The sequence below is a fragment of the Macaca fascicularis genome, chromosome 9 (assembly GCF_037993035.2).
Source record: "Macaca fascicularis isolate 582-1 chromosome 9, T2T-MFA8v1.1".
NCBI lineage: Eukaryota > Metazoa > Chordata > Mammalia > Primates > Cercopithecidae > Macaca > Macaca fascicularis.
In genome coordinates, this window is record NC_088383.1 from 16186961 (window position 1) to 16214515 (window position 27555).

Below are 27555 nucleotides of genomic sequence, written 5' to 3' on the forward strand. Positions count from 1 at the left end.
CCCAGGTGGGTGGAGGCAGCAGAGAGATGGAGATCCCTGGGTAATGCTGCTTTTTTCGCATCATAGAGAGGAAGCTGATTGATGTCTGGAGGTGCTCTTCACACCAAGTAGATTTTTTTTTTTTTTTTTTTTTTGATACCTAGAGGGGAAGGAACATCTCATTCTACCCGGGACGGGCAGGAAGATTTCCTAAGGCAGAAAACAGTCTGGCTGGGCTTTATGAGATAAAAGAAAAGTTTGCCGGCTTGGTGCGGTGGCTCATGCCTGTAATCTCAGCACTTTAGGAGGCCAAGGCGGGCGGATCACAAGGTCAAGAGATCGAGACCATCCTGGCCAACATGACGAAACCCGGTCTCTGCTAAAAATACAAAAATTAGCTGAGCGTGGTGGCGGGCACCTGTAGTCCTAGCTACTTGGCAGGCTGAGGCAGGAGAATCGCTTGAACTTGGGAGGTGGAAGTTGCAGTGAGCCAAGATCGCGCCACTGTACTCCAGCCTGGTGACAGAGTGAGATTCCGTCTCAAAACAAAAACAAAACTTAGCCGGGTGTAGTGGCGCGCACCTGTAATCCCAGCTACTTGGGATGGTGAGGCAGGAGAATCACTTGAACCCAGGAAGCAGAGGTTGTAGTGAGCTGAGATCGCGCCACTGCACTCCAGCCTGAGTGACAGAGTGAGACTCCATCTCAAAAAAAAAAAAAAAAAGAAGACAAGTTTGCCAAGAGAACAATGCAGACAAACACAGACAGGTAGAAATGCCAGACTCCTTCCCAGAATGACACATTGCCCAGGGTGGCCGACCATGACATACGGAAGGGGGAGGTGGCCAGGGGAGGAGGCTCTGTCACGTTTACTTCACCCTGAGGCCATCGAAGGATTTTAGGCAGGTACATATTTTAATACACAAACTGGACATATATATTTTAATACATGAATGCTCAGTCATACTGTGGGTGGTCTGAGGGGTAGAACAACCTGGCTGGAGGCCATTGCCATAGTCCTGGACCATCACTAAGGACCTGGGCCAGGGCGATGGCTGCAGAGACAGCAATAATTAAGATGGAGAATGACAGCCTTTAGTGGATGGATTGCATCTCCTATGGCAAAGTTTATTCTTGCCTGCCTGCCACAGACGGAGGGTATTTTCCTTACGCTGGGCTCCTCCCTCTCCTCCCTTCCTTGAAAGCGAAAAAAACCTCAAAACATCCTCCAGGAACTATTGTTAAGGATGAAACAGGAAATGCATTTCCGGGTTTCATAAGAATGCTCATGTACACACAAGCGGTGTGCTGCACACATGTGGGAAAGAAGGCATTTTTTAGTTTCAAATTTTCAACATATTTTAGAAGAGGCTCCCAGCTCTTCTTGCTTCCTTGTCCAGCTATCTGAAATACCAGAAGTGTTAGTCTTCACCTCCAAAAAGACGCACAAAAGCAAATTGACTCTGCTTTTCACAATAGGCTAAATTTTATTGTCTAAATTTTGGAGATGCTTCCTGTTAAGTTCTAGTTAAGAGTATAACATGGTTTGGATCTGTGTCCCTGCCCAAATCTCATGTCGAATTGTAACTCCCAGTGTTGGAGGTGGGGCCCGATGGGACGTGATTGGATCATGGGGGCAGTTTCTCATGAATGGTTTAGCACCATCTTCTGGTGCTATTCTTGTGATCGTGAGTGAGTTCTCACGAGATCTAGTTGTTTAAAGGTGTGTAGCACCTTTACCCTCTCTCCCTCCTGCTCTGGCCATGTGAAACGTCTCACTCCCCCTTTGCCTTCTGCAATGATTGGAAGCTTCCTGAAGCCTCCCCAGAAGCAGAAGATGCCATTCCTCCTGTATGTCCTCCAGAACTGTGGGCCAGTTACACCTCTTTTCTTTATAAATTACTCAGTCTCAGGTATTTCTTTATAGTGGACTAATACAGAGTATCTTTATTATATTGAAAAGGCAAGCACAGAAAAATAATCAAAGACATGGGAAGATTCTTAGGAATTATTTAGAGCAATTAACTGGATTTCAGAAACAAACACAAACTCAGAAAGTGTTGATGGGCCGATATGTGTGGGGCCAGCCAGGGGTGGGCAGGCCTGGGACCCAGGTGTCTTCACGTCTTGTCCAAAACTCAATGAAACTTCATTATTCCTGTGACTTGACTCATTTGTAATAGTACAGATATCAGCCGGGCACAGTGGCTCATGCCTGTAATCCCAGCACTTTGGGAGGCCGAGGTAGGTGGATCACCTGAGGTCAGGAGTTCAAGACCAGCCTGGCCAACATGGCAAAACCCCATCTCCACTAAAAATATAAAATTAGCAGGGCGTGGTAGTGCGTTCCTATAATCTCAGCTACTCGGGAGGCTGAGGCAAGAGAATTCTTGAACCTGGGAGGTGGAGATCGCAGTGAGCCAAGATCACACCACTGCACTCCAGCCTGGGCGACAGAATGAGACTCTGTCTCAAAAAATAAAAAAATAAAAAAACGGTATGATGGGAATGGTTTTTCTCAAAAGACCATGTTAACAGAGTCAAAATGAATGTGATCAAAACGCAGTAGCTGCTCATTATTCACCAATTCTGTATTTGTAAACCTCCCTATTTGCTAAAGCTTATTTGTAACTCCCAGATGTATTCAGGGTCCAGCTTTTCACGTTTTTAAGCATTCTGTTGGTGATTTTGCTATTTACTTATTTATTTTTAGAGACAGTCTCGCTGTGTCACCCTGGCTGGAGTGCAGTGGCTCCATCCCAGCTCACTGCAGCCTCCACATCCTGGATTCCAGCTCCTCTCGCCTCAGCCTCCAGAGTTGCTGGGATTACAGGCTGATTCCACCGTTTCAAATGACCCCTAGCGTAGTGCTCTCTAATATTCCTAAGCAGGAGAAGGTTGTGACTGTGCCTTATGGAGAAAACACGTGTGTTCCATCAGCTTTGTTGGGGCATGAGTTATGGTGCTACGGGCTGAGCCCAATGCTAATGAATCAACAATCTACATATCAAATAAGATTTCTTTAAACAAAGACAACATAAAACAAAGGCATGTACTATTGATCAGCTCATGAAAATGCTGTGACCAGAGGCTCACAGGAACCCAGCCCTGCATTTCCCTTGTAGCAGTGGTTCAGCAGTATTTGCTCACTCCATGTTTGAGGTGGCTGTGGACCATAACTACTGCGAACGACGAGAATTGACTGATGACCTTTGTGCAGCTGTTCTCCTGAAACAGGCAGAGACAGCCTAAATGTCCCTCAGTGATTTCCAGTGACTTCTCAGCATGGATGACGGGAGTGTCAAATGCTTCCTTTATTTTAATTGATTTTATTATTTTTTGAGACAGGGTCTTGTTCTGTCACCCAGGCTGGAGTGCAGTGGCACCATCTCAGCTCACTGCAGCCTCCACTCCAACGTTCCCTTGGATGTAACCTAGTAAAGGCCACCTGTCCTGTTGTGCAGGCCCTCCTGGGGTCCTGTCGCAGGTCCACTGCCCTCCACTCTCTGCTGGAGCTCATAGTTAACACTGATGATGAGCCAAACTAAACCTCTAGCCCAGATCTCTCTCTTGAACCCCAAGTTCATTTCAAACTAAATGCCAAAAATCCTCACTTGGTGTCTCCGCGGCAATTTCAAGTAAATATACCCTAAACTTAGCATACAATCAATGACCCCGACACCCGTTCCTCTCCTCCCATTTCCCCAGGCTCCATGCATCTTTGCCTAAGCCTGAAGCTTGGGAAGAGGGAGTCACAGAGGGAGGGAGGAAGGGAGGATACTTCTTTAATCCACGACGTCAGCGTAGTCAACTTTGGGAAAACGTGGTGTAGCCAGTTCCCCAACTCCACAGCTTGCCCCTGCCGGGACCACCTGCTCTACCACCAGCCAAAACCTGAGGTCCAACTCACATTCCTTCTATTTCATCCTTTTCCTTCCCTCTCTCCTGTCCATTCTCCACGACCTGTTTAATATCTCTCAGGTTTGTCCCCTTTTCTTAAGAACTCTCCTAGATGATCTCCATTGTATCTATAACAAATCCACTTTCCATAGCTCACAAAGCAGTGGCCTCGAACTTTCTAAATATTTTTATTCACAGTATCTGGTGGAGGGGGAGAGGGGTTTGCTCATTAAAATGCAAATTCCCCTCCCCATATTGAATGGTGGAGTTCTGGGATCTGTATGTTTTTATTTTATTTCATTTTATTCTTGAAGCAGGGTCTTGTTCTGTTGCCCAGGCTGGAGTGCAGTGGTGTGATCACGGCTCACTGCAGTCTCGAACTCCCAGACTCAAGCAATCCTCCCACCTCAGCCTCTTGAGTAGCTGGGACTAAAGGTGCACACCACGATGCCTGACCAATTATAACATTTTTTATAGAGATGCAGTCTCACTATGTTGCCCAGGCTGATTTCAGACTCCTGGCCTTAACGTGATCCTCCCACCGGCCAATGACTCTGTGTTACAGAAAGATGAGGAACGCCTTACCAGGTAACCGGATTGGCTTCCACGGGGCAGAGTTTGGCACGTAGGCATGCTTCGAGGCAGTGACGATCAACTGACTGCCCAGCTTATATTGGAACTTGATAAAGGCGACGCCATCGGTCCCCGAGGTGCCAGAGGTGATGGAGGCCTGGTTGGTGAAGATCTCAATGAGCGCGTCCGCTACGGGCTGGTGGGTGCTGGCGTCGCTGACGTGCACCTTTAGCGTCACCTCTGGAGGTAGAGAAAGCACAAAGAACAGCTGCTGTCAATGGGAAACATCCACAGCAACTCTGGTATGACTGTGACGGGAGGTGGAAGGAGGGCTCTGTAAGGACATCTAGGTTGACATTCAAAATATGCAGTTTTTACCAGGGACATTTTTTCCTTAGAGGTCTGCTTTTTACTTCACACAATTTCCTATTTTCTTCAAAACCACAGCCTGTCCCAGACTGCTTTCCTCTTTACTCCTTCCTGCTCACATGATCAAGAGAAAAATTCTATACCTTAAGACATTGGGCAACCAACGCAACACTTCGTGTGTGTGTGTGTGTGTGTGTGTGTGTGGAAACAGTTTCACTCTGTTGCACAGGCTGGAGTACAGGGGCGTGATCATGGCTCACTGCAGCCTCAACCTCCTGGGCTCAACTGATCCTCCCACCTCAGCCTCCTGAGTAGCTGGGACTACAAGTGTGTGCCACCACACTGGGCTAATTTTTGCAGAGATAGGGTTTTGCCATGTTGCACAGGCTGGTTTCAAACTCCTCAGGCTCAAGTGATCTACCCGCCTCAGCCTCCCAGAGTGCTGAGGTTACAGGTGTGCCCTACTGTGCCTGGACAACAATATTCTTTCAATGTGGTTTGGGCTACCATAATAAGGGCACAGTGGGCTGTGGTATTTATAGGCGTATCTTTCTTTAGTCCTGGGAAATGTGGCAGAAGTAACCCAGGATTGTGCACCGGTAATCACAAAGACTAGACTGAAAGGAAGTGAAAACTACTGTTAAAAGGGAGGACCCCAAGAGTAGAACAAGAGAAGGTTAGAAAAGAATTAAAAAAAAAAAAAAAAAAAAGCAAACATTTGAAAAGACAGATGAAGTCAAGTTAGGAATATTGGCAAAAACAGATCATGAAAGTGGGAAACAAACAGAATGTTACAAATTGCTAAAAAATTAAAATAGAATGGCTAACTTACATTTACTCAGGCAACGGATAGTTATTGAACGTTTACTCTGTGCCTAGAATTGTAACTACACAGCTACAGTGAAGGAGAGGATGCCTGAGTAAACAGGGAAGTACCATGGCTGAGGGGGAACAGCATGCATGGAGGCTCAGAGGCAGGAAGACGCCATGTTTCCTGGAGAAACAATGGCAGGTTCTGAAATCTGGATGGAGAGCGTGAGAGGCGTAGGAGGTTGCAGAGGCAATTAAGGCCAGATCACGCATGGCTTTATGAGCTCCCTAAAAGGATTATTATTTATTCTAAAGGCAATGTGAAGTCACAAAAGTTTTAAGAGGGGAGTGGAGATCAAATTTATGTTATAGAAACATGTGGCTCTGGGTGAAGAATGGGCTGAGGAAGAGGTAAGGCTGGAGAATAAGCATTCAATTAAGAGGACTCTGTGATAACCCCAGACCGAGATGGTGGTAGACTAGACTCCGGCAGAACAATCACGTCAAGGGTGCTGATTCCAGAACTATGTGGCGGAGCAACTCCGATGTTCATCCTGCTCCCATAAACCCTATTTGCTTACGTAGGAAGAGAGCAGCTGGTGCCCGGTGATGGATGTCCACCTGGCCACTTGCAGGTACCACGTGCCATGCTTTTTGAGCTGTCTCTGATCTGAAAGACTTGGGATAGGAAGGTGGGGCAAGGACTAGCAAAGAGGAGGTGGCCAAGGAGGCTCGTGTTCATAGCACTTTCCAGAGTGGGGCTCAGTGGAGTGCTCATCAATGAGCTGGCTGCAGGCTGGCTGGGTACAGAGCAGCCTGAGAGCGAGGATGAGGAAGGAGGGCTGAGTCATCCTTGCAGGTATTGCCCAGTGGCACACACTCTGGAGTTCTGCAATTCTCACCGGAGGTTTGAACCTCAGCTCCACTGTGTGTCAACCATGTAGCCTTAGGCAGTTTATTTATTGTCTCTAGGCCTCAGTTTTCCCATTTGCAAACTGGGAATGATAAACACGCATAGCTCAACATATAGGTAGAAACATTTAGTGTAATGCCTGGCGGAGTAAGCACCGACACAAGCTACTGCAATTGCGTCATTCCAATCATGATGATTGTAAACTTTCCAACATGGTGCTTGTGGATACCAGATTTGGGGTTCAGAGAGGAGAGTTAGAAAGAAGAAATATAAAAAACAAAAGGGACAGGTGAGACAACCCTCTTAGAGAGTATTCATACTTTTTTTTGTTTGTTTGTTTAGATGGCGTTTCACTCGTCACCAAGGCTGGAGTGCAATAGCGTGATCTCAGCTCACTGTAACCTCTGCCTCCTGGGTTCAAGCAATTCTCCTGCCTCAGCCTCCCAAGTAGCTGGGATTACAGGCACCCACCACCATGCCCCACTAATTTTTTGTACTTTTAGTAGAGACAGGGTTTCACCATGTTGGCAAGGCTGCTCTTGAACTCCTGACGTCAGGTGATCCACCTGCCTCGAGCTCCCAAAGTGCTAGGATTACAGACGTGAGCCACCACACCTGGCCTGAGTATTGATACCTTTATATCCAGAGTTCTATCCTACACTGGGGCAACCACATTGAGAAGAACTTCTTTTGGTTTGAGAATCTCCACCTTGGTAACTTGCCAACTAGCTGTCTCATGATACTAAAGCAAATTCGTACTTCAATACTGCAAATTTCAGTCAGTCATTTTTCACCCATTTTTTCCACATGCTGATTTAATACATTTCTTGTGTAGATAACCATAGACAAGAGCTAAAGAATCCCAGACCTAGCCAAAGCATCTTCCTGCCTTTGAGGAGCTTTGAGCTACGGGTGTGTACCAAATAAATCTCTTAAAATGTTTTAGAAAGAACAAATAAATGCTACAGAAACCAACCTTGGCTACTTCATACTATAGGAGAAAACTAGTACCCAAAAAGGCACAAGTCAGCATCATGAAAATCAAGGATATGATATTACAGAATACATTTAGTCAATTCTCCCCAATCCAGTCGGGATGTGCACGACACACACACACACATTTTCTTCTTTCTTTTCTTTTCTTTTCTTTTCTTTTTTTTTTGAGACAGAGTTTCGCCCTGTCCCTAGGCTGGAGTACAGTGGCGCGATCTTGGCTTACTGCAACCTTTGCCTCCCAGGTTCAAGCTATTCTCCTGCCTCAGCCACCTGAGTAGCTGGGACCACAAGCGTCCGCCAGCACACCCACCTAATTTTTGTATTTTTAGTAGAGATGGGGTTTCACCATGTTGGCTAGGATAGTCTCAATCTCTTGACCTTGTGATCCACCTGCCTTGGTCTCCCCAAGTGCTAGGATTACAGGTGTGAGCCAGCGCACCCGGTTCCCCCACACACATTTTCTTATTTAATTTGGTCCTCTGTGTCCCCAAGTAGTATACTATTCCTTTTTTAAATTTTAAATTTTTATTTATTTCCATAGGTTTTAGGGGAACACGTGGTGTTTGGTTACATGAGTAAGTTCTTTAGTGATGATTTCTGAGATTTTGGTGCACCCATCACCCAAGTAGTGTACACTGTACCCAGTGTGTAGTCTTTTATCCCTCACCCTCTTCCACCCTTTTCCCTGAGTCCCCAGAGTCCACTGTATCATTCTCATGCCTTTGCATCCTCATAACTTAGCTCCCACTCATGAGTGAGAACATACGATGTTTGGTTTTCCATTCCTGAGTTACTTCACTTAGAATAATGGTCTCCAATTCCATCCAGGTTGCTGCAAATGTAATTATTTCACTCCTTTTATGGCTGATTAGTATTCTGCAGTATATATATACCACATTTTCTTTATCCACTCATTGACTGATGGGCATTTGGGCTGGTTCCATATTTTTTGCAATTGCAAACTGTGCTGCTATAAACATGCATGTGCAAGCATCTTTTTTCACATAATAACTTTTTTTGTTCTGGGTAGATACCACTAGTGGGACTGCTGGATAAAATGGTGATCCCTTTTTTTTTCATAGGTTTTTGGGGAGCAGGTGGTCTTCGGTTACATAAGCAAGTTCTTTAGTGGTGATTTGTGAGATTTTGGTGCACCTATCACCCCAGCAGTATACACTGAACGCAGTGTGTAGTCTTTACCTAAGTAGTATACTAAATTATAACATAAATTAACTCATGGTGCATTAATAACCACATAGCAGAAATCCTGCATTGATGATTTATGCAATTTTATGGAAATGCAACATTTACTAACAATTGGGATTACAAGGTCTTCACTGTTTGCTGAGAAGGCAAAAACTGCTGAGATTTGAGGGAAAAAAATATGAATAAACAAAGAAAGGGGGAGTTCCACTCTAATCAATGCTCTAGATTCTACCACTTGAATTTCTTCTAATATGGGAAGCATAGTTTAAGTTCTACAATTATATACTTTAAAAGAGAGTGTTTAGTTCTTTGCTTGGTATGATCAGAGACGACCAAAGGTCAGTATGATTTGGTAATTCTTACAGCCCACGGGGGCATCATTGTTATAGAATAACACTGAGAATGGGACTCTCCGTTCAACAGCAAACAAAACTACCCCCAACTAAATGACAACCAGGGCAGCTGTCATCTGACTGGGCGAGGCATTAGTTGCTACATGACTCGCATTTATAGGAAGACCCCATAAATGGTCCCAGACCTAAATACGCCTTAGGATACACTCTTTGCTGCTCAGTGAGTGCTGAGGACCCTGCTGAGTTGGTCACCTGAAGACTGCACTAAACCCAGACTGGGACATCCTTTTCTCACTCTATACTCTGCACATCCATCACCAAAGTCTGCTCATTTTGACTGCAAACTCCGCATCTCAAAGCAGGCCTTTCTTTTGTACCCTTGTGAACACTGCCCTATTTCCAGGCCTTCACCATCCATCACCCACACTGCTGCTCAGCCACTTTACAAAAATGGTCACCCTCTTCAGACCTGAGCCCTGAGATCCCACTGAGGCCAGAGGGAGCTATCCAATACACTCAGCTGACCTCTCCCTGTCTCCCTCAAACCCTTTGATGCGCCCCACTGTCACCTGTACCGGGGTAGCAAATTCAGCCCGGCCCTCAGGCCAAATGTGGCCTGCTGCCTGCTTTTGCATATAGTCCATGAAAATTATATGGAATTTAAATTTCAGTGTTCATAAAGTTTTATTGGAACACAGCCACGCCCCATCATTTGCATCTAGTCTATGGGCTGGTTTTGCATTGCAACAGCTGACTTTAGAGGTTGCCACGGAGACCATAAGGGCTACAAAGCCTGAACTTGGTACTTTTGGCCCTTTAGAGAAAAAGGAAGGCCACGTGGCTCACGCCTGTAATCCCAGCACTTTGGGAGGCAGAGGTGGGCGGGTCACGAGGTCAAGAGTTTCGGACCAGTGTGGCCAACAGAGTGAAACCCCGTCTCTACTAAAAATACAAAAATTAGCTGGATGTGGTAGCACACGCCTGTAGTCCCAGCTACTCGGGAGGCTGAGGCGGGAGAATTGCTTGAACTCAGGAGGCAGAAGTTGCAGTGAGCCCAGACCGCACCATTGCACTCCAGCCTGGGTGACAGAGTAAAAAAACAAACAAACAAACAAACAAAAAGTCGTCACACTCAAGGGACAGGATCCATCCCAGAAGCCTCCTGTCCTGCACCAGCCGCCCCACCTGAACCCACGCCCTGCCCTCGGCTCCTCCTTCCTGTGCCTTCCTGCCACAGCTCCTCGCCTTTGACGGCAATGTCTTTCTACACTTCCCTTCCATGTTGCTGATTCCTCTTTTTCCTTTAAAAGGTCATAGTAAGGTGGATTCAAGAAAGTGCTCCGGCCGGACTCGGCAACCCTGCATTTCCCTGAAGCTCTCCAGACACGTGGTCTCTGTTTCTTGTCCATTTCCATTTCCATTTCTGTCTGTTTCACCTTGCAACTCTGGGGGTATATGACGGAGACCAGACCCCTGACCTTCACGAGCTTTGGCTTTAGAGATTAAATACATACCGAAGTGTCATTCTGAACTGGAAGAAGTGCCTCGGGGAAAACTGGGTGACATAAGGCAGAACGGGGTACCTATTTTCAACTCGGTGGTCAACTTTCAACTCCTTCTTGAGGAGGCATCATTTTAGCTTAGGCCTGGAAGAGATACAGGGACCAGCCAGGCAAAGGGGCGTCCTGAGATGAGAACGACCAGGTTGTTTACCACTGAATTAAAACCCCCATGGAGAGAGCTTAGTGCAGGGGCCCTCGTGCCTGAAGATGAGGGGTCTGGGCCACCCATGTACTGCTGTTTTGTTTGTTTAGAGTCATAGCTCACTACAGGCTTGACCTCCCAGGCTCAAGCGATCCTCCCACCTCAGCATCCCAAGTAGCTGGGACCACAGGCATGCACCACCACATCCAGCTAATTTTTGTATTTTTGTAGAGATGGGGTTTTGCCCTGTTGCCCAGGCTGGTCTCAGACTCCTGGTCTCAAGCAATCCTCCTGCCTCAACCTCCCAAAGTGATGGGATTATATGCATGAGCCACCACATCCAGCCATACCACTATTTTACAGTGTCTGGGGTGGCCCATGAACCCCTCAAGAACAGGGGCTCATTTTTAAAAAATTCAATTTATAACCATAAGTCCTAGCTCATACCTAGAGCCAGCAGGTGGTCAATAAAAGTTTGCAAAATGAATGCCGGGGTGAAACTAACCATCTCTTAACACAACACTATCTGAGATAGGTGTCATTAGCCACATGTGAGCATACACACTTGTTTAAATTAATTAAAATGAAAATGTAAAAACCGAGCTCCTATATAACACTAGGCTCATTGTAAGCGCTCAACAGCCACAACTGGCTAGCGGTTCCTGCACTGGAGAGTGCAGACTGGATATTTCTATCACTGCAGAAAGTCCCTTTGGACAATTCTGATCTCCGAATCCGAGTCAAGAAATCCATGGTATCCAAATGGCTCAAGGAACTCCCAAGGAAAATCTATCTGAGCGTGACTCTGAAGTGGTGTCTTCACAGCCCTTGTGGGTCAGACCTTCACTCAAGTCCTTCAGTGGCTTAAAAGGCCCTGTGTGACCTCTTCCCATCCCTCCTCCCCAGCTATATCACCTCCCGCCCTCACCTGCTACTTTCCCCATTCAGGGACTTGCAGGGAGGCCAGGTACAGTGAACATGCTCTGCTCCGATTGTGCCCTGGCCTGGCGCAGACTCCCCCAGACGCCCATCCATGCGGCTGAGACCCACACCTCCCTGTCTTTGCTTCAGTACCACCTCCTCGATGAGGCCATCCTATCACTGATTACTCTTTTGTAAACATTTTCAATGTGGAAATTCTAGAATGCATATATTTTAGTCTGTTTAGCCTGCTATAACAAAATCCCATAAACTGGGAAGCTGATAAACAATAGAAATGTATATCTCAAGTTCAGGTAGCTGGTTAGTCCAGCGTTAGGGCAGATGAGGTATCTGGTGACGGCTCACCTTTTCACTGCATCCTCATGTGGTGGAAGGGATGAGGGGGCTCTCTGGGGTCTCTTAAGCACACTAATCCCATGCACAAGGGCTCTCCCCTCATGACCTGATCTCCTCCCAAAAGACCCCCCACCTCCTAATACCTTCACCTTGGGGGTTAAGATTTCCATATATGAACTTGAGGGGAAAACAAACATCCAGAACACAGAAACATAAAAGTAGAAAGAACAGTACAAAGACCCTCCTCCCAAACCTGTCCTGATAAGAAGTTTCAAATAGTGTCATCTTTCTACCATTCTTTCCTTCACGCATTGCTCCCTCCATCCCCACTTTTTTGCTGGAACATTTTCAAGCAAATTCCAGATGTTATATTAGGTTATATTATTTCCCTGTAAATTTTTTGTTGTTGTTGTTTCTTGAGACAGGATCTGGCTCTGTTACCCAGGCTGGAGTGCAGTGGCACGATCTTGGCTCACTGTAACTTCCCCAACCCGGGCTCAAATGATCCTCCCACCTCAGCCTCCCAAGTAGGTGGGATTACAGGGACACGCCACCACCAAGCCAGGCTAATTTTTTGTATTTTTAGTAGAGACGCGGGTTTTGCCACATTGCCCAGGCTGGTCTTGAACTCCTGGACTCAAGCAATCCGCCTGTCTCGTTCTTCCAACATGCTGGGATTACAGGGGTGAGCCACTGCACCCAACCACCATAAATATTCCCACTTAAAACAGAAAAGAATTTTTTTAAAAACTACCACCAAAGCACAATTATCATGCCTAATTAAATAATAATCTCCTTATATCATCTAATACCCAGCACATACTCAATTTTTTTGATTGCCTAAAAACATTTTTTAAATAATTCTTACTATTCTGTCTAAAATGTCAACCCCAACCCCACCGCAAACTTCTGATATTCTCCTGCTCTGCTTTTGCTTTTTATGCATGACATTGATCGATTATAACATGCTCATCACTTACACGTTTATTAAACATTAAACACTACCAGATGGAAACTCTGAGACAGTTATTTTGTATTTCTGTTTTCTTCTCCATTCATGCATCCTAAGCATATAGAATAGTGTCTGGCACACAGTAAGCACCTAATGTAGATGCTGAATTAATCTCTAAAACGAGTAGGCATTTCTGGGTATCTTCTGATCCATGGCCTAAGTATTCCTGTGTTTTGTTATTGTTCCATTTATGTCTTATAACTACTTTAAAAATAGATACTACAGCGATCCATTTGAAAAGTATTAATCAATCCAGATAACTAACTGTAAATAATCAGAAAATATTTATTGACCAGCTACTATATGCTTAGCATGATACCAGGTACTGCAGGGAGATTAAAAAAGAAGAAAAAAAGACATGGCTCCTGTTTTTAAGTAGTTTACAGTTTTGTGGGAAGGAAAGATCAACACATGTGCCAGAAGGCAGAAAGAATGAAACTGGCTAGGAATTTGTAAAAAAAAAAAAAAATATATATATATATATATGTGTGTGTGTGTGTGTGTGTGTGTGTGTGTGTGTGTGTGTGTGTGTATGTGTGTGCGTATATATATATAGAGAGAGAGAGAGAGAAAGAGAGCAAAGATGAGGTTAATCTGATCTGGAGTTTCCATGCAAAAACAGAATCAAAGACACAAACAAGATCTGAACACATTCATAGAGGTGGGGGGGATCATCAAAAGATTTAAGGAAGGGTATGGTGTGAACACTGATACTAGGAAAGGGTTGTGGCTATTTGGGTAAGCACCGCATGCAAACTGGCCCTGATTGTGGTTTACGGAGGTCAGGGAGGAATGCTTCTTGGAACAGATGAAATTGAAGCTGGTGCTGGAAGGGTGGGTACCACAGGCAGATGAGTTTTTGTGGCATCTTCTGAAATAGTCTTCCTCCCTTTAAGGAATTCCAGATGCTCATTTTCCCAGCCTCCCCTGTAGCTAAGAAGGAGCAAAAATGGGCTGTGGTTCTGCTAAGCTGTGGCTCTGCTCATTCTGGTTGGCAGAATTTGATGTGGAAGTCAGCAGCAGGAAGAAGCGGGGCTTTTTTCTGGTCAAAGGGACCACAGAGGAGGCATCTGGTTGGGGGCAGCAGGGGTGTTCCCGGAAGAGTCACACCACACAGCTCAGATACTGTTCTGGCTGTGAGCCTCCTCCTCCCACAGGTTCTGTGCACTACCCAAAAGCTGTAATAAATGTCTTTTCTCATTAAACCAGCTAGATGGGCAGTGCTGCTCGCCCTGCTCGGGTTCTGTGCTATCCCGGCATGATTCTATCCAGCTGGGGACCATCTCTTTGAAACTGCACCTCACGGCTCTCCTTCCACCCTGCACCTTCCTTCTCCGTACCCACCATGGGCTCCAGTACTGCCTGCCTGCCCAAGGTGGCGGACCCTGGGAGTTTGTGCTCACACCTCTTCTCGCTACACACTCTCATCCATGAATTTATTTCGCCATCAGGGATTCAGCCATCGCCTCTCCAATTTTTATCAGCCAAGTGCAGAGCCAAGAAGGAAGAAATGAGCGCTCGGGAATTCTTCCCCTACCACGATTCAGAGCTCCTCGGCTCTTGGCAAACATGAAGACTGTGGTTCTGTGGGCACAAACTGGTCCATTTTAAGTAGTACAAAGAGCATCTGCTTTGTGGGTAGAAAACTAAACATCATCTTTTAGTCCAGCATTATCTTTTAGTCATTTCCTTTCTAACTGCCACAGATTTAGAACTAAATGCAACAAGGCTGTTTCCAATTGTTGGCTTGGGAGGAGGCGCCTCTAAGTAGCGAGTTAAGAGCGAACAAGAGGAAGGAATTAGGGTGCATAATTTACAGGCACATGGAAGAATCTCCCTGTCAGTATTTGGCAAAACTGCCAGCAAACACTGAGAGACCATGGGAAGGCATGCCTTGTTTTTTGTTTCTGTTTTGTTTTGTTTTTTGAGATGGAGTTTTGCTCTTGTTGCCCAGGCTGGAGTGCAGTAGCGCAATCTCGGCTCACTGCAACCTCCACCTCCTGGGTTCAAGCGATTCTCTTGCCTCAGCCTCCTAAGTAACTGGATTACAGGCACCTGACACCATGCCCAGCTAATTTTTTTTTTTTTTTTGTAAGGTAGAGACGGGGGTTTCACTATGTTGGCCAGGCTGGTCTTGAACTCCTGACCTCAGGTGATCTACCGGCCTCGGCCTCCCAAAGTGCTAGGATTATAGGCGTGAGCCACCACGCCCGGCCAGCATGTCTTGCTTTTAATTCCCACTTCGTCAAATAATAATGCATACTTTTCGTTATTTTTCTATAAATGATAGGATGCATTTATTTTACAACTTTGCCTCCAAACTCCAAAACATGTACTATTCCAAAACATAAAATATTTTGTGGTTTTTCTGGGACCAAAGCTGGGAGTACAACTTCCACCTGCTTTCTGCACAGTCTGCCCTTCTCATTTCTCATATCTATTCTAACAAACTCTGGCTGTGTCTTAAAAGGGAAAGTAAAGTTTGTGGGCTCCATTTTAAAAAATGCGTTTGTTTTGCTTGTTTGTTTCCGTGAAGTTTTTGGCTTCCTCTAAGCGCTTTTCATTCCCTTTTCTATTTCCTCAAATTGGCCTTTGTTCTAGGATTTTCATTTTTTCTTTCCTTTTGGTTTTTAGAGCTGTCGGTTTCCACAGCAACCCACCCTAGTAGTGGGGAACCCAGCATTTTATGGGTTGGCCACTGGGTCTGGGTAGAAGAAAGGTCCATTCCCACGGAGCAGACCACGCAAATGCTCTCACCCCAAGTAGCCCAGCACTCCTGTGGCTGCCTGGGCCAGGGAGGCCAGCTGAAAAGGAATCACTCTCCTTAGCACCATGATTAGCTATATTTAACCCCAATTTAGGGAGTTACAATGGCTCTTCATCTCAATAAAACACCAGAAAACTGCTTGATCACTTAAAAACGTTTTCCAAATAAGAGGTTATTGTAAAAATGTTACCTGACCTTTGATCTACCAGGTTTTGCCCCATGTTACTTGGTGCTAGAATTTTACAATATCAGTATGTGCATTGAATTTCCATGTCTTTATAAAGCATGTTCCAGGATATCTAATGCATGAAGCAGTGGCTTTCTATTTCTACTTCTTTCATAAACGTAAGAGGTTTTACTTTGTAATCTGATGAAATTAGGATGCACTCTGTTACACTAGAGTTTTCGTGTAATTTTTTTCCAGACTCACACAGTGCACATGCGGCTTGTATTGTTCTATTTTATTTTCTACCCCAAATTTAGCCAATCATGTCCTCCAAGCAAATTATATTTGTATATTTTAAAGACTGGTATACTCTACATGTTATGTAACATGTAACAGATTATTTAACATGTATCTCATAATATATACTTTATTAATCTATAATACATCTCAAGAATCTGTTACAACTTGTACATCCCAGGACTCCCTGACAAGCCATTTCTAGCTGCACTAAAGCATTTGGCAATCCTTGCGTTTCATTCTGAAAACAACATTCAGTTTGATGTCCTGCAAAGATCAAAACTTCTGTCACCCGGAAGAGAAAGGACCATGCCGGCATACTTCAGAGAGACGAATACGCTGGGCACTAGAAACCCCCCGAGCTCCCCGGGCCCCCTCTCCACATGGGTACCTTTCACTCCTGATTGTACCAAGAGATCCCCTGAACCTCTCTATGGATCTGTGGCCCCAGTGTCTGATACAGAACTCCCACCTATGTGGGGTTCTTTTTTGGAAACGTGTTCCTTAAATTTCAGTGGAGGATTATAGTCTCTAGACATCCACTTGAATGACCTCATTGGAGACGCATGGAAGAGATAAATGTGCTGGAACTTAGAGTACCACTGTGTGCCTTTCTGTTTTCTATCATCGCGGGCAACTGACGCTTATGCTAAACCTCATGAAACGGCAGCTTCAGTTTGAAATAGGATGAGAGGAGATCACAGTAGAGTGCTATTTACACTGGTGGCTCCTACCGGCTGCCCATCCTCTGAAGGGCGTGCATTTAGAGCTTCCTTTCTTTCCTTTCTCTTTCCTTTCTCCTTCCTTTCTCCTTCCTCTCTCCTTCCTTTCCCCTCCCTCCCTCCCTCTCCCTCCCTCCCTCTCCCCCCTCCCCCTCCCCCTCCCTCCCTCCCTCCCTTCTTTCCCCTTCCTCCATTCCTCCCTTCACTCTCTCTCTCTCTCTCTCTCTCTCTCTCTTCTTTCTCTCTTTCTCTCTTTCTTTCTTTCATGGAGTCTTGTTGTGTCACCCAGGTTGGAGTGCAGAGGCACGATCTTGGCTCACTGGCACCTCCCCCTACCAGGTTCAAGCAATTCTCCCTACCTCAGCCTCCCGCGTAGCTGGGATTATGGGAGCCCACCACCACACCTGGTTAATTTTTGTATTTTTAGTAGAGACGAGGCTTTGCCATATTGCCCAGGCTGGTCTCCAGCTCCTAACCTCAAACGGTCCACCCACCCTGGCTTCCCAAAATGCTGGGATTACAGACATGAGCCACCGCACCCGGCCGCCATCACGGTCTTGATAGAACTTGCGCATGACATACTCTTCCTCACCCCAATCCCTGCATCTCTCTATCCCTCTGATGCATAAAATACTGTCTTGGCAGTGCTACGAGGATATCTCTGGGCAAACAATCAGTGGATTTCTGCCCCTTCCCGTAAGAAATTTCTATGAGGATGAAATTGATGATCATCCTATGAACAACACTTAACAACCAACAGCACCATGTTGCCAAGAATGTTGAACTACACAATAACAAACATTCATAGAAGTTCAGCAATTAAAGAGATCACGCTAGAGACATTTAGACATACACTGATTTTATACTTTATTGAAGTGATGGGATATCTTTCCCTCATTTTAAACACTCCATAATGGAAACTGAAAATGTAATACTCAAATACCAACAATCTCCTACAGCTATGTGGCTCAGAATCCTGTTACCCTAATAAGTTAAACAGCAGAAGTTCATTCTCTTTTCCTGAACCTGGTACAAAATGAGGTTTTCTAGGGCTGGTTCCATATGCATGGGCTGGTTCCATATGCATGTAATGCTAGAAGAGCAACTATAAAATAGCTATGTTCTTGCAACTAATCAAGGGTTATTTAGGTAAATATGCCAGGATAATTTGAAAACTGTTGCTGGACATACCTGCTCCAACTGTACAATCTACACATATGACAAAGTGTTTACAAGCAAAATTAATGTTCACAAGCAAAATTAACAGAATGTTCCTACAATCTCATCTAAAAAAGTTATCTCATGAGATATACATCTGACAGCAAACTCCCAGTCTTCTTCTTTCTTTTTCTTTTTTGAGACAGAGTTTCACTCTTGTCACCCAGGCTGGAGTTCAATGGCGCAATCTTGGCTCTCTGCAACCTGCAACCTTCACCTCCTAGGTTCAAGCAATTCTCCTGTCTCAGCCTCCCCAGTAGCTGGGATTCCAGGTGCCTGCCACCACGCCTGGCTAATTTTGTATTTTTAGTAGAGATGGGGTTTCCCCATGTTGGCCAGTCTGATCTCAAACTCCTGACCTCAGGTGATCTGCCTGCCTCGGCCTCCCAAAGTGCTCGGATTATAGACATGAGCCACCATGCCCGGCCATGAATTAACCAATCTTCTTGATGTAGTATCAGAAATACTTAGATGTAGCTTTAAAGGACTATATGAAAATAGGATTATTGTACTTATCTCGGGAAACTTCTCCAAAATACTCAAACCAATTTAAAATAAAAGAATGTAACTGTTCAAAAGAAATAAGAATCAAAGCACCAAAACGACGCTACATATGGCTCCAAAAAACAAAAGCAAAAGTCATAGTTCCAACTTTTAAGAACTTTTCCATAAAAAGCAATGCATATTCATAAAGCTAATATCCTTACTGTTTTCAGACACAGTAAAGTATCTAGTGACTATATCAAGGAAATGTAAATATGGTAAATGTGTTTACCCTGCTCTACTGAACAAGAAAATGATGGTGATGCAACACTGTGGAGATCAGAGGACCCACAAGGATTTCTAAAGAAATGACCACAACAAGCCACCCCAACATGCTTCTGTTTTGTTGGTATTTTATTTACTTATTTGTTTTGGGACACAGTCTCACTGTGTCACCCAGGCTGGAGTGCAGTGGCATGATCTCGGCTCACTGCAACCTCCACCTCCCAGGTTCAAGCGATGCTCCTGCCTCAGCCTCCTGGGTAGCTGGGACTACAGGCACGCACCACCACGCCTGGTGAATTTTTGTATTTTTAGTGGAGACGGAGTTTCGCCATGTTGGTCAGGCTGGTCTCAAACTCCTAACCTAAGGTGATCCGCTTGCTTCAGCCTTCCAAAGTGCTGGGATTACAGGTGTGAGCCACTGCACCAGGCCAGTTTTGTTGGTGTTTTAAATTTTTCATGAAGGCACAAAGTCCCCTTGTGAGACTCTGGAAGAATCTGGGAACTGCTAAGGTAATGAGCAGTATTAAGCATGTCTATGAAATTAATGTACACACCTTAGCCAAGCTTCAAAGATCTGTTGGAAGGCACCAGTGGAACGGTTGCCAAGGCAACCTAACCTGGTTGGGGAAAGATTCTCTGTGTGTCTTGGGTGTTTCCAGATCTGTCTTTATCTACAGATATGCATTTACAGTTTTATTTTTAATTATTTTATTTTTATTTATTTATTTTTTTGTCTAGGGCTGTCACAAGAGTAAAATTACATACTTGTTTTGAAAAAGCAGCTTTAAGATTATGATGATGATTTTTAGCAAGTCATTTCTCTCTCTGGGAAGAGATCAGTTAGAAAGTGCTATGTGGGAGCCAGTAGTGAAGAAATTGACTCACTAATTATTTCAGAATTTAAAAAAAAAATGGGCCGGGCGCGGTGGCTCACGCCTGTAATCCCAGCACTTTGGAGGCCGAGGTGGGCGGATCACGAGGTCAGGAAATCGAGACCATCCTGGCTAACACGATGAAACCCTGTCTCTACTAAAAATACAAAAAAAAATTAGCCAGGCATGGTGACAGGCGCTTGTAGTCCCAGCTACTCGGGAGGCTGAGGCAGGAGAATGGCGTGAACCTGGGAGGCGGAGCTTGCAGAGAGCCAAGATCACGCCACTGCACTCCAGCCTGGGCAACAGAGCGAGACTCAGTCTCAAAAAACAAAAAGGGCAAAAAAGGCAAGCTGAAGGGGCTTGCTGAAAAACTGTGAATGGCCTAAGTGTGTGATGCTCTCTAACACTTGAAGTATTACAAAACAAGATAAAGGTCCCTGGAGCAGCTGAAGTCAGTGCAGTGCTTAAATCATACACATATGGGCTTATCTTTTCCAAGAAAGATATTAAACAGGCTACAGTGAAGCTATTATTGAAGTTTTCTTTTCTGTTTCAGATGAAGCTGAAATATTTCAAGGCACTTTAGCATTTACGTTACAAATATTCCTCCTGGGGACTGTGCACAGAATGCACATTTCACGACTGCATGGTCTGGGGCTGGTTTCTAGGCTCCTCACTTAACCAGTCATGTGGTCTTGGCCAAGTTCACAGCCTCCTTGACCTGTCATTTCTGTGTCCAGAAAATATGGATACCAACTGTCTTGAAAACACCGTAAGATTGATGGGTGAACTGCCTGGTGGTGACTTTGTAAGGTGTCTGCTGGCAACAAAAGTATTCCTGATCTTTCCCCACTTGCAAGCATTCCACTAACTTTATTTGGTGAAACAAAATCTCCAAAGCACCCTTTTCCCCTAAAAAGCTTCTTAATTAAGAAAGCTCCCTCTGCAAAAAAAAAAAAAAAAAGAGAGAGAGAGAGAGAAACATAGTATGCTATTCAGAGTGCAGGGCTTTGGACTGACAACCTAGAGTTGATGGTCATCTCTGCCCCTTCTGGCTTACTGCTCTTAAGCAGAGTTTTCTCATCTGTAAGAAATGGGGTAATGGCCCTGCCATAATAATCTCAGAGCTGTAGTGAGATCACAAGGGTACAGCGCTTCCCACACCCTGCAGCTGTGCACAGTGAGAGCTTAATCACTGCTAGCCATTTTTCTAATTAGCTGATTGTTTCCCAACATTTGACTCCTGAATGAGGATCACCAAGGGTCTACAGAAAGTTTACAAAAGACCTCCTGAGAAAGCTCATGGAAGGAGCTGACCATGCCTGGCTATGGTTCTTGGAAGATTCTTTTTTCTCTCTCTCATACCCACTGTGAACAATTCCCAAGGACATGGAGAGCTGGAGGAACGGCAGAAGCCATTGGCAGGACAATTCTCCATGGGTCTCTTAAGTGCTTCTTTACATACTGTGGGCAAGATACTGACTGTGCTCTCTGTTCTGAGCTGTCTCTTCAAGGATGTTTCTGTTTTTGAGACGGAGTCTGGCTCTGTTGCCCAGGCTGGAGGGCAGTGACGCAATCTCGGCTCACTACAACCTCTGTCTTCTTGGTTCAAGCAATTTTCCTGCCTCAGCCTCTCGAGTAGCTGGAATTACAGGCAGCCCCCACGCCCAGCTATTTTTTTTTTTTTTTTTTGTATTTTTAGTAGAGACAGGGTTTTGCCATGTTGGCCAGGCTGGTCTTGAGCTCCTGACCTCAGGTAATCCACCCGCCTTGGCCTCCCAAAGTGCTGGGATTACAGGCATGAACCACCGCACCCAGCCCTCTTCAAGGAGGTTTCTTTAGTGAACAGCTATGCAAGACAGAGAAGTGTCTCCCTCTAGAGCAAAGAGTAGGTATGCTTGGTGCCTCTCGGAAAAGATATGGGTCCCTAAAGCTCAGGGTTTCTCTCCTATAAAGTGAGCCGTTGCATGTGCAGGTATCCTCTGGCCCTCTTTGCATTGCTCCTGTGGGAAATGGGGTTCGGGGAACTGGAGCAAGAATGCTGACACTCTGGCTACTACTGCTGCTGTGAGTAATAAACATCCCTTATCTCTGACCAGGAAGTATCATGTCTCCACCAACTTCTATCAAACCGTGCTAGGCTGGCTCATTAGCTTCCAAGCTCGGCAGAATCTCAGACTTTTCATAATTCTTGGGTCACTAAGGAACCCATGGAACAGTATGAAGACATTTAGGCAGGAGAGGAGTGGACTAGGGTCCTAGAGAAGAAATAAGGGAGTCAGAGAAAAGAAAAGAGATAAGACAGTCCCAATTTTTGGGTAATGTCTTTTTGTTTAAAGAAGTGGGTTTTCGAACTCTTAAATCACCCTCTGCTGGGGATGGCCAAGATTGCCCATTTCCCTTAGTAAATCCTACCTATTCCTGCTCTTTACGCCACACTTAGACCCCCCGCCTGCCAGCCACTCAGCTCCATTAGTTTAACATGTTGTTCTTGGCCAGGTGCGGTGGCTTACACCTGTAATCCCTGCATTTCGGGAGGCCAAGGTGGGTGGATCACCTGAGGTCAGGCGTTCGAGACCAGCCTGGTCAACATGGTGAACCCCATCTGTACCAAAAATACAAAAAATTAGCTGGGCGTGGTGGCAGGCACCTGCAATTCCACCTACTCGGGAGGCTGAGGCAGCAGAATTGCTTGAACACAGGAGGTGAAGGTTGCCGTGAGCCGAAAGTGCGCCACTACATTGCAGCCTGGGCAACAAGAGTAAAACTCCATCTCAAAAACACAAAACAAAACAAAAAACCAGAAAAACCCCCCAAAACAAACGAAAAACCCATGTCATTCTAGAATGTGCCACATGAGTCCATCCTTCCAAGAGGCAGAATCTGAAGGTTTTCCACTCCAAGTATTAGTGGGTGTTTGTTTTTATAGCACTGATCATTTTAGTTCCCTTTTAAACCTGAAGGGTTGCACAGCCGCATTTAGGTCATCACAAGCAGTAACTCCAGGAGCAGAATTAAAGTGATATGCTAATTAGATTTCCAGTTGCCACTCATTTAACATTCAAAAATGTGCATGTGTTTAGTGAAATACCATTTCTGCTTTCTACATCTGATTGAACAAATTCTGTATTAATGGTAAAGTATAGTAAACTCTGCTGACGCCTACAAGTCATGAAACCTTACAATATCCTGATTAAGGTCGAACATGGTGGCTCACACCTATAATCCCAGCACTTTGGGAGGCCGAGGCAGGTGGATCACCTGAGGTCAGGAGTTTGAGACCAGCCTGGCCAATATGGTGAAACCCTGTCTCTACTAAAAATACAAAAATTAGCCAGGCATGGTGGCAGGTACCTGTAATCCCAGCTACTTTGGAGGCTGAGGCAAGAGAATCGCTTGAACCCAGGAGGCGGAGGTTGCAGTGAGCCAAGATCGTGCCACTGCACTCCAGCCTGGGTGACAAGAGCAAAGCTCCATCTCAAAATAAATAAATAAATAAATAAATAAATAAATAAATAAAGTCCTGATTTACCTCAATATTTATGAAATTCATGAAATATTTTTATAATTTATAGGAGTTTTTATAATTATTTTTATAATTTATAGGAGTTTTCTAAGAACTTTAAAACCACACACAATTGAAATTTCCTGCTTCATCTATGGGGGGATAAAATTTAACTATTCTGAACAGCGCAGCACTGTTCTGGGTGATTTTTTTCCATAGCGAACATCAGCATACAGTATTTTCCACACAGTTTACGTTTCTAGAATGGTTCTTAGTTCGTGTCAAATGGAGCAACCTTTCGTCTTTTAACCTTTATAGCTCATGTCCAGGCAGCAACATCAATACAGGGGCTGGATTTCCCTCTCTCGCCTGGAGAAATAAGAGTTCCAGCCACCCCTTCACTGCCATCTCAATTCATAATGCTGTAACAGACAATGGAAAGTTGTTTTTCCAAGTGGCAGCACACAGGCTCTACCATATTTTGTCTTACACTTGCACGTTGATGCTATTTTCAATTATCCTTCACACTGGTGTTCTTACATGTCACCTGCCAAATGGGTCACAGACGTATATACCGTACCAAATAATCACTTGGCTCAGACCAAGAACTGAAGTTAGGAGAGTTGCAGGGTCAATGATGACGTGCCCCAGAGCGCCCATCAGTTAAAGGAGTTAGGAGTACAAGCGTGGGCAGAAAAGTCTACGTATGAAAGAGATTAGGTCAAGCCCGTTGCTGACCTGCCCTCCTTGTGCGGGAGCCACATCGAGAAAGTGTCGTTCATGCCACAGGCATGCAGGGACAGGACGATTCCCCCGGGGTGATGGTGCATCTTCCCAATGGAACAAACCCAAAGAGACTGGCAATGGAGAAAAAGTTACAGAAAGTCAGAGGCTTTCTCCCCAAAGGATGAAACAACGGGCTTTTGGATGTGCTGTAATCCTCAACCCTTCATTCTGCAAGATGAGGAACTTGAGGTTTTCCTTCAAGGTTATGTAGCTACTCATAACTGAGATGGGACTGTCAGGGTGAGTAGGTGTATTAACTGTGTCTTTGTGTTCTCTAATTTTGATGCTTTGACATCTTAGAGCTTTGCTGGGCATGTAGGGACTGCCCCTCCCATCACTAATTCCTGGAGATCGTAAACTACTGCTCCGTGAGCATGACTTTCACCTGCAGCCTGTCAATCAGAGCCCACTCCCCAGCCACATCCCCTAGGGGCTGTTACATTCCAGGCCACCCTTCCCTGCCCTGATCATGCCAGGGCCTGGTACCAGGCAACTGGGGTGAGCTCCTGTGTCCCAGAACCCATCACAATTAGTCAAATTAGCCAACCCTAAACCTGCCGCGGCCGCATACCCTGCCTTGTCCATTCCTTACTGAGAAAATCACAATAAAGGGTCCTGCCCACATTTTCTCCTGCTCCCTTGGCCTCCTGGTCGGCCCTGGTGTTTCTCTGTGTGGTCCTGCCTGGTGTGGCGTGGCCCTCCTCTTGGGAACTGTGGGTAACTTTTCTTTTAACTTCCCTTCCTCTCTCCCTTCATTGCTCCCTTCCTTCCTCCCTTTCACTCTCTCTCTTTCCCTCTCTTTTTTCTCTCTTCAGAGTCTCACTCTGTTGCCCAGGCTGGAGCGCAGTGGCGCAATCTCGGCTCACTGCAACCTCTGCCTTCCAGGTTCAAGCGATTCTGCCTCCTGAGCCTCAGCCTCCTGAGTAGCTGGGATTACAGGCACGCGTCACCACACCTGGCTAATTTTTGTATTTAGCAGAGATAGGGTTTCCCATGTTGGCCAGGCTAGTCTCAAACTCCTTGACCTCAAGTGATGCGCCTGCCTCAGCCTCCCAAAGTGCTGGGATTACAGTTGTGAGCCACCATGCCTGGCTGAGTAACTATCTTCTCCATAGCTGCCCATCCTCTACTGGTCTGTTGGCCTCACCACACCTGAATAATAACAAAACTTATAATTTAAAATAGTAGATGACTCGAGGTTTTCCCAGTGAAGATACGTCATGAACAAAGTACTGGTGCAGAACTAGTTTTATTTAGCCGGGCGCGGTGGCTCAAGCCTGTAATCCCAGCACTTTGGGAGGCCGAGACGGGCGGATCACGAGGTCAGGAGATGGAGACCATCCTGGCTAACACGGTGAAACCCCGTCTCCACTAAAAAATACAAAAAACTAGCCGGGCGAGGTGGCGGGCGCCTGTAGTCCCAGCTACTCGGGAGGCTGAGGCAGGAGAATGGCGGGAACCCGGGAGGCGGAGCTTGCAGTGAGCCGAGATCTGGTCACTGCGCTCCAGCCTGGGCGACAGAGCAAGACTCCGTCTCAAAAAAAAAAAAAAAAAAAAAAAAAAAGAACTAGTTTTATTTATACTTGCTGCAAGGAAGATCTTTGTAAAAGTTTAGACTGCATGAATAAACAGTACATTCTAGATCACAGAAAATATTTGTCCAGAGAGAGGAAATGTCTGGTCAGGTAAGCACAATAAAAGACTCAGTATCAGACCTGATGAACCTCTCAAGTCACCTTCCCAACTCTATAATGTCTATAAAAGAAACGAATGGAGGGCTGGGTGCTGTGGCTCACACCTATAATCCCAGTAACTCAGGAGACTGAGCGGGAGGATTGATCGCTTGATGCCAGGAGTTCAAGACCAACCTGGGTGAGACCGTGTCTTTACATAAAATTAAAAGTTTAGCCTGGTGCGCTGTGCATGCCTGTAGTCCCAGTTACTCAGGAGGCTGAGGTGGGAAAATGGCTTGAGGCCAGAAGTTTGAGGCTGCAGTGAGAAGTGATTGCACCACTGTACTCCAGCCTAGGTGACAGAGTGAGATCTGTCTAAAAAAAAGGATAGGAAGAGTAAATGAAAAATTTCAGATTTTGGACGGCAAAAATTCACTGAAGATTTTTGAGCAGGGAAGTGATAAATTGTACATCCAATATGCAAATTGGACTGCCACAGAAGGACATCGTCGGGTGAACCATGGTGGAAGTCCAGCCCTAAAATCAGAGAAAGGCTTGCTGGTGCCCATGCGCCTGTGCGCAAACACGGGGACAGACATAGGAGGAAGACTAACGTCAAACTTCAGATCCTCTCTCAACACAGGCGAGGAGAGTGGCCTGGGCAGAGATCTTAGTGGAACTGCTCCCAAAATATCATCAGAACGGGGTCTGACAGCATGGACATGACCATGCAGAGGAATCGCACAAATAGAGTACGATCCATGGATAACGTGATAAATGTATCACGGGCATGGGGCTCGTGTGCAACTTGACTGTATGTTTCTTGCTGGGGCAGGCCTCTATCTTCACATTCAGATGTGCATTTATCTGACGTGATTGAGAAGATTTTAAATTTCAGATTTCAATTCAGGTGTTTCACGAGGCTATGACAGGTAAAGTATTTGGGGTTCTTTGAAAAAGTCAAATTAAAATATTTAAATTGTGCAGAGGAAAAATGCTTGTATCATTGTCATCAGTATCAATGTAATTTATTTAGCCCTTTTAGGATTAGCCATTCTATTTTTTTTTTTTTGAGACAGGGTCTTGCTCTGTTGCCCAGGCTGTAGTGCAATGGCATGATCTCAGCTCACTGTCACCTCTGCCTCCTGGGTACAAGCGATTCTCCTGCCTCAGTCTCCCAAGTAGCTGGGACTACAGGCATGCACCACCACACCTGGCTAATTTTTTGTATTTTTAGTAGAGACGGGGTTTTACCGTGTTGGCCAGGCTGGTCTCAAACTCCTGACCTCAGGTGATCCACCCGCCTCAGCCTCCCAAAGTGCTGGGATTACAGGTGTGAGCCACTGTGCCCGGCATAGCCATTCTTTTTCAATGGACAGTCACTACCATCAGATTTAAGGTGAAGAATCTCAAGGATGACCCCCCAAAAATATAAATGAGGTCAGTGGCTGAAAGCCACATCTTAAGCACAACTGTCTGCACCCGGAGAAGCAGCAGTTCCATCCGGGTTCTTTTTCTTCTGCTCGATTAGGTCCTATCCACCTTCTCACCGGAACTAAGTCCAGCTGACACCCATCATGACTAACGCTCCTGCCAGACCAAGCTTCCTAGAGCACGACTTTCCATCACGCCACATGCCCTTCAAAAACACTCAGTGATTCTGGAGACAAGGAACCCTCTCCAGG

General features: G+C 45.5%; 1 protein-coding gene across 6 annotated transcripts in view; it reads right to left on the reverse strand.

The window, feature by feature from the left end:
* Positions 1-27555, reverse strand: part of FAM171A1 (family with sequence similarity 171 member A1) — a 147271-nt gene that overhangs the window by 55262 nt on the left and 64454 nt on the right. For all 6 annotated transcript variants that reach the window (XM_074001117.1, XM_045399623.2, XM_065520343.1 and 3 more), the window contains exon 2: positions 4465-4692. Coding sequence is in view for 4 of the 6 variants with exons in the window: in XM_045399623.2 (XP_045255558.1) it covers positions 4465-4692 (228 nt within the window). In the remaining 2 variants the exon portion in view is untranslated. The remainder of the gene's footprint in view (positions 1-4464; positions 4693-27555) is intronic.